This window comes from Carassius auratus, chromosome 29, assembly GCF_003368295.1.
Source record: "Carassius auratus strain Wakin chromosome 29, ASM336829v1, whole genome shotgun sequence".
Classification (NCBI taxonomy): domain Eukaryota; kingdom Metazoa; phylum Chordata; class Actinopteri; order Cypriniformes; family Cyprinidae; genus Carassius; species Carassius auratus.
In genome coordinates this window covers 1,403,456-1,416,244 of record NC_039271.1, presented here as the reverse complement: position 1 = coordinate 1,416,244, position 12,789 = coordinate 1,403,456, and the positions used below count along the sequence as shown (strand labels likewise).

At 39.2% G+C, this 12,789-nt stretch overlaps 1 protein-coding gene across 8 annotated transcripts in view; it reads left to right on the top strand.

Annotated features, from left to right (window-relative positions):
* The first annotated feature begins 389 nt into the window (after positions 1 to 389).
* LOC113047816 (protein piccolo) overlaps positions 390 to 12,789 on the top strand; it is a 46,975-nt gene continuing 34,575 nt past the window's right edge. For 5 of the 8 annotated variants that reach the window (XM_026209124.1, XM_026209128.1, XM_026209127.1 and 2 more), the window contains exons 1-3: positions 392 to 1,072; positions 2,868 to 3,705; positions 4,510 to 5,595. In XM_026209124.1, the coding sequence (XP_026064909.1) occupies positions 891 to 1,072; positions 2,868 to 3,705; positions 4,510 to 5,595 (2,106 nt within the window). In that variant the 5' untranslated portion in view covers positions 392 to 890. Of the gene's footprint in view, positions 1,073 to 2,867; positions 3,706 to 4,509; positions 5,596 to 12,789 lie in introns of all 8 variants that reach the window. The other 3 variants (XM_026209130.1, XM_026209129.1, XM_026209126.1) reach the window with 2 other exon arrangements.

The following is a 12,789-nucleotide window of genomic DNA, read 5'->3' as shown; positions in this document are numbered from 1 at the left end:
GGTTTTATTTTACAACTTCAACCATTATATCTTCCTCAAAGCAGTTTGAAAAAGGTGCAAATATCAACAAAGCAGAGAGCTTAGAATAAATTCAAGTACTAAGAGCCGAAGGGACCCATACCAATGCTACAAAGCCCAAAACAGTACTGATAATGTGGAACAGAATAGCCTAAAGTATGGACTAATCATTTTAAGACAATAAAATGTTACCTCCTGGTGTTCTGATCTGATTGGTTACACTGTAGTCAGCTGCAAAGGCTGTAGATTTAATTGTATATATAGTATATGCAGTATATATAGATTTAATTTATTGTATAGGTTTTATGTTTCATTTCAAAACAACTCATGAAACTGCTTAAACATTTTAGTTGGATTCACTGTAAAAGAAAACAGCCTACATTAAAAAGAAAAAAAAGTGATCTGTCGACTACCCAATTAAATATATTTACAGGCGTGTGTGTGACATGCTTTCTGTAATGCAAGGTGTTTCACGTCTTGATACCTAAAACCAGCTGCTCTCCACCAAATCAGTTCGCTAATTAGAGAATTATTGGCTCGGCTTGAAAGCAAAATAAACGGTAATTATGAGAATATTTGTTAATTCTATGGAGCTTTGTTCCTTTAATTTCGTTTTTTCCTTGTGATCACCTGTGAGGGGCGGGACATGCGCGTTGGATGGCTGGAGGAGGGAGGCGCACAACTCCAGATCTACTCTGCTCTCGGGATGCGCGTTGTCGCCACAGAGACCCTCGAGTGAAATGTAGAAATAAAACGCCATGGATCCAAAACAACCGTGGATTCTGACGCTGTCGCCTTATTCCGGTCTTTAAGAGCCGAATCCCCGCTTAATTAGCTGGAGGGAGGAGGATTACAAGCAAAGGGGGTCGATCATGGGGAACGAAGCGAGCCTGGAAGGCGGCGAAGGGGAGCTCGCTGGTTTACCAGCGGGACTCGCACCTGACGGGAAGGGTGGCTTCATCCAGATGCCCGCAGGGGTGGAGGCAGACCTCAGTAATCTGTCTGAGGAGGAAAGAAAGGAACTTGTGGCCGCTATGGCCAAAGCGCAGTCCAGGCAAGTTCAAGTGTCTATAAATGTATGCCATGATGATGATGATGTCCATCCTTCCAGTGCAGGAGCGCTTATGTTGAACGCGTCTATGATATGCTTGTGTTTTGATCATCGGGGCACTGCAGGTTGGCAGATCACGACAGCAGCAACGATGCAAAACATGATCACACCCATTTACGCTCTTGCTGCATGTTTACGTCCGTTTTATAGCGTTATATTTAATCCAGACCAATTTTCAGCCATGCATGTGATTACAAATCAGAACCTCCTTAGTGCACTTTTGTTTTATAGCTATACATACAGGCAAAATTACAGCTGATTTGCACGAAACGTATTTAAATCAATTAGTGTCATGATCGTTAATATGGTGGATCACTGTATGTGCACAGTTAATGTGCATAGCGTTCTAATGAATGTAGTTTTCCTTAAACGCCTTATTAAGTCCATGCAAAACACCGGGGTTGTAGATTGAATTTAAAAATAAGCATTTCCTTGAAAATATGAATCTATACTAACAAATAACAGTCCTCTGTGTATCCAGATATCCTCTTGGTATCCAGATATCCTTTGCGTTCTCCATGCACACTCCATCTTTCTTCTATGGGCTGTGTAGGTGATGTCATGAACTGCTTTGGAAAACACTGCCTGAAAATAACACAAGTCTATGAAAATTCGATCACTTGAAAGCACGCGATCGACATTCCATTTGACACGATCTCATTCGTAAGCTATTTGGATTTTGTCTGTAAAGTTGCTTAAACGTAAATGTGTTATTTTTACCCAAACGTAAATGGGGGGAGGGGTATAAATATTAATATGACTAAATATAGCACCGCAAGCACAAATGCCATCATGTTCATTGATCGCTTTCATTATTTTTGGGAAGCGAGCGTGTAGTATTACACCTGAAAACAAGGACCATGCTACAGTTCAAGGATTATTTTATGTTGTTCGCTGTCCGTGGTGCTGAAACGCTCGCAGTGATGCCGAAGTGGAGAGCACTACTCGATCAGAAACAAAACCAATCTTGGACGTGGCGTGATGATCTTTTATGGGTGGCTGAATGACAGAACACTTAAATATATGTAAAATAACGCCCATGAAAACCACCAATAGTTTAGGATGCTGTTCTCAACAGCCATTGAGCTAACAGCAGTGATACACTGACATTAAATTATTGACAATAGGCCAAATAAAAAAACAAATAAATTGAGATGTGCTAATTAGCCTCATATCCCAAACACAGGAAACTCCTATATATTAAAGTACTTATATGTAAGGTAACCATTGGTGTATAATTTAAGATTTTGGCCTTTTTTGTGGCCTTTAATTGTGACACATCCTTAGTTAGCAGTTGTATTTCTTTTCTGTCACATAAAAAAAACAAAAAAAACAACAACTTTGTTTTGGCTTATTCTGTGTGTTTTATTGCCTCTTAAAATGAATAAAGTTAAATGTTATTTACTGACAACAGAAGTAAAATGCATATGTATTGTGGATATGTCCTATTCTTGTTAAGATAATGTTGTAACCATGGAGTCCATTTTAGATTTACATTTCTCTGCTGCATGAATTTGGCTTTTGATTGATTCTTTTATATAATTTGTAATGCCCTTTGAATGTTTTTATCTTATTATTTTATTTTTTTTATTTTTTTGGGGGGTGGGGTGGGGGGGTTCCAGAATAGCAATTAAGAAAATAAAGTACATATCATTTAATCAGTTTTTTTTTCTTAATTCAACAATTTTTCAAAATCTGTGGTCACATGAAGTTCATCTTATGTCTGTTTACTCCACAGGCCACCAGAGGCTCAAGTTGGTGGCACCAGAGTCCCAGCGGGTCTGAGTAAAAGTCGGACTGTAGATGCATTTGGAGAGGGACCACCTCCCAAGCCAAAACCTGGACGGAGCCCCTCCTCCCTCAGTCTTCTTGAGTCACGTTTCCGGCAGGAGCCCAAAGACCCAGAACAACCACGAGCCGGCATGTTCTCATCTGGCTTCTTGAGTGGGGCCAACCCCCTGAGTGCTGTCTCTTCTGCTGTCTCCTCTGCCAGCATCCCAAAGTTTAATTTGTTTGGTGATGATGAGGAAGAGGAGCCTGCAAAGCAAAAAGGAAAGCCTCCTGGTCCACAGAGTGGAGCAGGGAAGGGTCCTCCGCAACAAGGGAGTAAGCCACCTCAACAAGGTCCACCTAAAGGACAGGGGCCTGAAGGTAAGCCTGGAGGTCCTGGTCCCCAACAACAGGGACCCAAACCTAGTGGACCAGGACCACAACAAGGACCCAAACCTGGGGGACAAGGAGCCCAACAGCAGGGACCTAAATCTGGAGGACCGGGACCTCAACAGCAAGGACCCAAACCTGGAGGATCAGGTCCCCAGCAACAAGGACCTGGTAAACCTGGTCCAGGGGTTGCAGGAAAACCAAGTGGGCCTCAACAGCAGGGTAAACCTGGGCCGGGGGCTCAGTTGGAAGGGCCTAGTAAAGCTGGGCCTGCTCAAAGAAAAGCATTGTGTCCTCTTTGTAATTCTACAGAGCTGAATGTGCAGGCCAAAGACCAGCCACCTAACTACAACACCTGCACTCAGTGCAAACAGCAGGTGTGCAGCCTGTGCGGCTTCAGTCCACCAGACTCAGCGGTAAGAGACATATCTGTTACCTTAACTACATCAGTCATATAGATCTCGCACTGGTCTGACGTTTTATCTAGATATTGATAAGACTGGCATATATTGTTGGTTTTTCATAGAGAATTTACAAGGCTCTATTTTGAGTCTTTCTTTGAAGACATCAGAAAAAACAGTTCATATTTGGTAATTAAAGCTGTACAGGGTTTTGTTTTAATAACCCTAATTTGGTTGTCCCTGAGTTTGGGAGAACAATATTGACACAGAAGGATGGAAGATTATCAAGGTCACTTACATCACCCAGACAGGAAGTGGAGGAAGTTGTTTTTCACTGTGTTTAGAAACTAGATTCATGAGTTATAGAGGCAGTCATTATACAGACCGTTAGCATTATTCCTGGTCTTTGTTAGAGATAATAACAATATTACTTGCACAGTGATGATTGTACAGTGTTATTTTTTTTAAAGGATTAAAATGTGCATTACAATAAATGACTCAACCAAACCAACAATAAAAGTAGATTAAATGTTTTTCATGTAATTAAATCATAAAGTCGTGGCTTTCAGAGCTTACTAATCAATCCAATAAGAATAATGGATTACACATAATAAAGGATAACAGCAAGTTCTCCACAAATTAAAAAAGTTACATATGGGGTATTTCTGTTGAGTGGCTGGCTATAAATGAAAATATTTTGATTGCCATTTTGTGTATAATGAGCTTGAGATAATGCAAATGCTAATTAATATTCTTACAGAAATGTTATTTGCTGCATTTGTGCTCATGTGCCTTGTCTTTCTCTCCATGTTTCTACAGGGTAAGGAATGGTTGTGTCTGAATTGTCAGATGCAGCGGGCAGTGGGGGGCATGGAGCCTACTGGACCTTCAATGATGAAACAGCCCTCCAAGCAGGGTTCTGCACCTCCCTCCCCACAAAGGAAAGAGCCACCGACTGGGTCTCCCTCTAAGGGTGAGACAGGGAAGAAGCCCCCAATGCTGACCAAACAACAGAGTATTGCTGATACAGGGAAAGGAAGTACACCTCCATCTACACCAAAATCTGGACCACAACAGGGACCTCAGCCTGCACAACTAGGGGCCAAGCGTGGGCAGCTGCCACCTCTTCAAAAACCTTCACAGAGCCCAAAAGGTAGTCCCCAGCCTTCTCCTGCAAAAACTACTACGAAACAGGATGGAGGGGGCTTTTTTGGGGGATTTGGTCTGGGTGGATTGACAGAGGTGACAAAACCGTCTGCAGGTGCCCAGGCTACAGAGTCAGTCACAGGGAAACTCTTTAGTGGTTTTGGTGGGTCGTCCAAACCTCAGGCCAGCTCTGCTGCTCAGACCAGTGAATCAGTCACTGGAAAACTCTTCAGTGGGTTCGGTGGGCTCACAGAGTCGGCTAAACCTACGGCAGCAAGTTCTCAGGCTGCCGAGAGTGTGTCTGGAAAGATGTTTGGTTTTGGCTCTTCCATCCTGAGCTCTGCCACCAATCTCATTTCTGGGGAGGAATCAAAGTCTCCCCCAGAATCTCCCCCAGAATCTCCTCCAGGATCGCCCCCTGATTCCCCCGTTGGGTCTAAAGCAGACTCCCTTCCTGGATCCCTCCCTGACTCAGAGTCACCTCCCGATACACCACCTGTTTATTCCAAAGACACAGCATCTCACAAACCTACAGCTGCTGAAGTAAAATCATCAGTGGACATTCCCCCTCCTAAATCGACAGAAATAGAGGGGCTTCCGACTCAAGTTTCCGGCTCTGAGGCCCAGTCCTGCTGTCCACTCTGTAAAGTGAAGCTGAACTTGGGTTCAGGAGAGTCACCCAACTATAGCGCCTGTACTGAGTGCCAGAAGACTGTGTGCAACCTGTGTGGATTCAACCCCACTCCACATCTTTCAGAGGTAAGAGTTTTGCTTCAGCTACTTGTTAAAGGTTTTTTTTTCTTTAGTTTATTGGTGTATTTCCTATTGAAACAGGAAATTGGGCTCCAAGCCCTCCAAGGGCTTGTTCTGTTTTTAGCTGCCTGTAGCTTTTAGTTTTTCATCATGGTCAGCAACACTAAAAGACTATTTATGCTACTTATGTTTGCTTGTCGTAGGCAGGTGGTATTTATAATTTAAGAGGATAGGCCATTCATATTCTAGAGGGCATTTTATTGGACAAGAATTTGTATATGCTTCTATGAACAAGATGAATCATCTGTTTCTTTGTTTGTTTTTTTGGTCCATTTTCAAGTAAGAGAAACTCTTTGTGTATATGTGCTACTTTTTTGTCAACTTACAAGCAAACTAGAATATAGACCACGTCAAAACTAACAGATAACCCATCGTTAGATAACCTCTGGTGATCAGAGGTGTGATTTAAAATGGGTTTGGATGATCTACACTTCAAGCGTTTCTCTGGAGAATGGCCTTTTGCTGTTGCTCTTTGAAGTTTTGATTGTTCTTTTGCATTATACATAAGACTCATCATTCCTGTCCCTGTTTACTTAAAAAGACTGACACTTCACTGTGTAATCCAATGCACTTTGAGCCTCTTTTTGAGAGAATGTGTGTGCACTAAAGACTGAGAGAGTCATAGTCTGATCCCATCTCAGATGACTCACCAACTCTTTTTCTGTTAGAAATTAACCTTTGCTTTTTAGTGAACAAAGAAGGTAGGAAGGTATTTTAAAGTTTTTTTGTTGTTGTTATTTGTTTGATTTTTTTTTTTGTTATTTTATATAAGCAAAGGAATATTCAAAAGTATAGTCATTCTAAAAATGAAAATTATGTCATAATTTATTCACCCTCATGTTGAATGAATTTTATTTTTTAGGTGAACTATGTCTATAATATGATAACTTTAATGTGTTTTAAATGGGTCATATGATGTGATTTCAAGTTTTCTTTTCTCTTTAGAGTGTTACAAGCTGTTCATGAATAGATAAGATACCTGAAGTTGAAAAGACTAAAGTCTCAAATTTAAAGAGATATTAGTTATAAAAAAAATACTTGTCCACACCCTCCAAAAGCCCTCGTTTAAACACGCCCCCAGAAGTCTGTCATGATGTGGGAAGATTTGCATAACACCGCCCAAATGTTAACTCAAAAAAAGAAGGCGTAACTTTTATTCTTGCTGTAGTATTGTTGCTGCTGCCATGTTGTGAAGATGCTGTTTATTTCGTTGTGAAAGCTAAACTACTTTAGGCAACGCTTAAAACGACAGTATATGTCATAACCCCTAATTATATCCCCACTTGTTGCAACAGATGCCTAGTTTGTCATGGGTTTTATTGGTTTTGTCTCGCCATGCCGGGAGACGGCATCACAGTATGGCAAGGGGCGTAACATTTCCGTCACATGCTTGAGGCATTCAGCCAATCACAACACACTGAATATTTGGCCAATCAGAGCAGACCTTGCTTTTCAGACCGATGAGCTTTGTAAAAAAAACAATGCATTTCAGAAAGGCAAGGCATAGAGGAGAAACAATAATGTACAGTATGTAGAAAATGTTTTTTTAAAAACATCATATGACAGCAACATCTAATGAACCCTTTAATATTATGCATAAGTTTTGCTGTCATTTTATGTTTCATATTAACATGAGTTGACTAGATGAAGGATCTAGACCTTGAGGACTTTTGTTGATTAATAGGTTCTATAATTAGTTACTATATTCTGTAATTACCTACTAAATTATTATATATAGTAGATAATTACAGTAGCTAATTACAGGGTTCAGTTAGTCATAGAATGCCTGGAAATATCAGGTTTTGAAAAGTTATTTTATAAAAAAAATTGGTGAAGTTACAAAAATGCTTTTTCTCTTTGTGATTTGGTTGTGTAGAGTTACACTTGCATGCAGAATGGTGTGTCAACATCAGTCTGTTCAGTGAGGGTAACTGCCTGTGTGACTCAGAGCAAATAACTGTCTCCGGTGGGACACCGTTGTCTTCCTGAAGCCATACAAAATCTCATAATGTGTGTTATTGTTTTGGATTTTGTCTATTGTATTGTACACCTACATTAACTTGACTATGATCATTTAAATGTCTTCATTTGTAGGGTATATTCAAGGATTGTTCTCTGACATACAAACTAGCAATGTTTTTCATATGGAAAAAGACACTTACTCTGGTAACCAAATTTGCTGTAAAATGAGGCTAATCAGGTATATTCTGGTGCAGTTTGCGGTGGTGAGGGTTTTTTTGTAATAATACCGGTTATTTTAAACTGACATGTTTTGACCTGCACACCATCGGCTTTCATGGCTCTCACGTTTAAATCACCCCGTGTTTGATGGTTGGTTTGTATACCTGGTTGCTCATTACCTATGTTATCCCATGAATCTATTTCAGGTTTTCCAAATAGATAAGCCTGAGCATGTGTGTCTGGTTTCACCTCAAATGGTACAGCCAGTGACTTCACTTATTATACTGTCAGGAGTACTCTACCAAGATGGCTGACAACACTGTTCCCCATTTCACTGAGACCAGAACCGAAAGCAGAGACAGTCCTGTCATTTTTAACTGTAGACAGGCCTTATTATAGTAGACGTTAATGCATGAGACTACATGTTTTTGCAGTGTGTTGTTTATTCCTCAGATTGTTCTGATCAAAATGGCTCAAGGCCGTACAAAATTGTGTTATCAGGATCAGTGCTGAAGTGCTTCCATTTGAAGAACATCCTCACTCGAGATTAGATTTAGTCTCTATCTCTCTCTCTCCCACTTCCTGTGAGATTTCAACACTACTTGTGCTGCTGTGACAGTGTGGGGTGAGTGTGCATGTGAGAGTTTGTGTAGCAATCTGTTTGAGCTAACAGGATTTTAAGTGCAACAGCCGAGTTTTTCTAAAGGCCACTTAAGGACCACATTTTTAAATCTCTCAACATGGACAAGGTTTTAATAAGACACTTTGGCTTTCAAAGATTATCTTGATTTCTCGTCATTATTTCTCTTCCCTGTCTCTTCAGTGGCAACACACCTTCTCCATCATGTTTTTAATTTATGTAAGTGACTGGAATTCCTTGTGGCACTGATCCTCTGCCTCATTTCATCCGCCTCTGTGGATTTAAATGACTTGAATTAGAATCTCTTATATTTTGTCTATATTCTCTCGCTGGCTGTTTTGAAGAAGGTTGGAAATGTTCCTTAGACATGAAAATCTACAGTATGTATAATATAAAACACAAAGGATTTAAGAATCTGCCCAGAATCTAGCATGCTTTATTTATTGAAACATGCTTGCTCTATTTCAGAGCCACTATCAAAATAATCTTGCTGCGGATGCGGGCCAGATATTATTTCAGACGGGCCAATTTGCCGCCTGAACAAGAATCATTTTACAGCTAAAATAATACACAATTTTACAGAAAATGTAATGAAAATATTTTTAGAAAATGTTTAATGATTCTTACATTTATGCATTCAGCAGATGCTTTTTATTCAAAGCGACTTACAGTGCATCCAGGCTATACATTTTATTTTCATTTTTTTACCAGTATGTGTGTTCCCTGGGAATTGAACCGACAACCTTTTGCGCTACTAATGCAATGCTCTTTTATTTATTTTTTAATTCCCAATTTACTTCCATTGTAAGTCAATTTTTTTCCATGTTTTGAGGCATGTTTCAGAAAATGTATGTTTGTGAAAATCAATAGTATACCACAAATACTCCTTTAACTTCACAGTATTTAACCCGGGACATCTCATTTAGGTGCATCTACAGGCTTTAAATATTCAGATTCTTTAGTTTAAATATTAAAAAATGTTTTTGGTGGCCCTAAACTTGTAATTTGCAGTTTTGCAGTAGTTGCACATGTCCTGTTAGCTAACAACCAATGTAACATTGTCCTTTTATGGCTAATGAAAGGCAATGTTAGGCAAATCAGGTGTAACACATTTTCCATGTGCCACAGTGTTGACAGAGAACTGGACCAGATATTAGATTTCACACTCTTGTATTTTTTTTTTTTTGGTTGGCCATCTGCCTTAGGCTTTGAGTCACTTGCCAGCCACCTTATGTGTCATCTCTTCCCACAGTGCGCCCCCTCCTCAAAGATGACCCATTCATTCCATGCATAGTCACAGACAGCCCAGTGTAACATGAAATCAAGTGCATATTGTTTGTCTTCTGCCTTGTCTCAATTCTCCAAGGTTTTGCCCACACGTTCACACCCACTGTGACCCATCCACCTCCCACTCCACCAGCCTAAGAGATTTAGCTGACTCCCCTTCCTCAGAATTTCCAGCTTGGGGTCAGATACACCACTGCATGGCCTCCCTCAGAGCAGAACAGTTTTACATAATCCACCACCTCCCTAAATCTGAGCATCTAGCAGACAGAACTGCTTCATGGTATTGTGCGGTCTCTCTATAGCTGAAGAGCAGGTGTGATCGCATTCTGTCTTTGACCTGATTTGACTCAGGCTTGACAAAAGAGTACATTTTAACAGAGAATAATATTGTCAATATGCATTTATCCAGTTTACATGTTCATATAATTCTTAAAGTCAACATGAAATCATAACCTGGTCTATCACATTCCTAGTCTCGATGTGCATGATTCATTGTTGCAAATTATTCCAACGAAAAAATATTTATTTAATTCTCTACATCAAAATGTGATAGCTTGTTCTGCCTCTAAAACATATTTAATTTTCCTAAAATTAAAGAAACGCCATGAACATTTCCACTACTCTGTCATTTTGACCACAGTTCAAATTATGGATTGTGTTGAAAAGCATTCTGTTGTTGAAAATACATTTTTTACATTTCTGAAATAAAATAGAATACCCCTCTGTCTTGGTAAGGCTAATCATAAAGCAATATTTTTATATAAATACAGTTGTTTAAACAGTATTTTTCAAAATATTTGATATTTTTATACTTTTTTTTTTACGGAATTGCTGGTCGTGGTGAAAATGGCACCAAAATGAGGAACAATGTTTTTGTAAAAAGATAGCTAAGATCACCAAAATGGTTTGTTTTTCGACTTTTTGATTGTATTACAGTAGTTTTAAGAATGTAATTATATTTTAATATTTAGGACTGAAGGTCTAGAACAAGGGTAAAACAAATAATCTAGATCTATCTTCATATCTACACAATTTAAAAGTTACAAAAAGATATCATGCAACATTTATTGACAGGATCAGCTGGATAAACAAGTTCCTCGCAAATTTTGCAAGTCTGTTTACATTTCTGCCTACAAATGAGAAGTTAAACTCCTTCCTAATTCTTTCTATTACTTCAGCTTGAAGCAACTCAACCTTCCTGTCTGTTTGTGCTGTTCCCATAGCAACAAGTGCCGTCTCCCAATCTGTCTATTTGATCACTTTTTATAATGTGTACAGACGTGTGTGTCTGTGTGCCTTCCATCACCATGGAGATCTGTCCGCCTGTCTGTTTGATTATGATGTTTGCTTTGTTTATCTTTAGCAATCTTCCGATTTCTAGCATGCATTTCTGAAAAACACAGCTTGGTCTCTTAATCTACAAGACAGTGTGTCCATGTGAATGTCCGAGCAATGGTCTGTCATGCTGAGGCACCAAATATTTATTCTATCTGGAGTTTCAAATATTCACTGTTTGTTCTTGGTTTAATCATACAGTGTGACTTAAATTTTATGCACTGTCCCATCTGTCTGTATTTTATTCTACATGTCTGTCTGGCTCGCAGGCCGTGCCTCTGTACTCTCCAGTACATTGAGGCAAAAACAGCCAGAGTGGCAAAAGAGTGGTAGAAGCAGAGCCAAGAACTACTGCAGGACATTATGGGAGTGTTCCTCTTTGTGGTAGTAAGCTTATATTGCTGTGTATGTGACTGTGTGCACTTTCCTTTGAGCTCTAAAGCCTCTCTTTTAGGCTAGACACTTTCCTGCAGTGTCCACCACATGCCATCCTCTCCCTGATGTTTTGAAAGCAGTCATATTTTTAGATGTGAAGTTGTTTTGTGTGTGCATGACTGGGAGACAGCCACTAGGCACCCTGTCCATTAAACCAAACTCTCGGTGTACAGAGACAGCAGTCTCGCCTCGGAGAAATATGTGTGTTATGCTGACTCAGAATTTTAATGTGTCCAATATCTCTTTAAACTTAATTTTACTTAAAAACTAACAGATATAAAACTCGCCTTGTAGACCACAGAGACACTGAGTAATCTGGAGGTTTTTGTTTTCCTCTATTTATTGTTTTTGTGTGTTTTTAGCATCAGACACTTATTGTAATGAAAACTGGCACATATTAACTGTGGTGGCAGCACCAGGAAATCGGTGAGGTGCCAACACAGTCTTACAGGAAGTATGAACCTCACACAGACGTATTTTCGCTAGCTAATATGGAGAGGAAGAGGGGTGGCGGATGTGAGAGGAGGAGAGACAGAAAGTGCATTTAGAGTGAGAGAGGAGGCGGTGAATTATATTAGAAATTGGAGGAGGAAGTGTGTGGAAAGATTGAGAAAATATGACTTCTTTGACTATTTGTTTTCTTTTTTGTGTGTTTATGACAGAAGTAGGAAAACTATTTGACATGAATACTAAATGTGTCCAATTTGAATCTATAAATTAAATAAAAAGGCTTATTCTGTGTAGCTAAGTCTAGATAATCTTACAGTATAACTGGAGTATCTATGTTTTGTGTGCTGATATTTAGCATTTTGCTACATTACTAGCATTTAAAAAATTTACTTTTAAAACTTTTCACCAAAACACAGTAATTGTGTCACTACAGTAAAACTGAGGTCAATTTGACATCAAAAATTTAAATGACAAAGATATGGAAAACATCTGATCTGAAGAATTTTTTTATTTTTTTATTTTACATTTGTAAAGAAATAACAGTAATTAATTATTTTTGATGGACACTTTAATTGATAGTGTAGGTTTTGTAAGCAAATGCATTTCATTGGCAAAGTAAGTCTGTCATAGTCTTTGGGCTTTTAGTAAATTATTAGTTTCACACCTTTATTAACAGATTTTGCCCAGTCGCATTTTGGCTTGGAGAGTAAGCACACCCATCTGTGCTCATTGGATAAGGTTTCTAATTAAAGCACAATTTTCCTGATTGACAGAGAAGGAAACTTAAGGTCAGGTTTATTGTGCCATAGAAA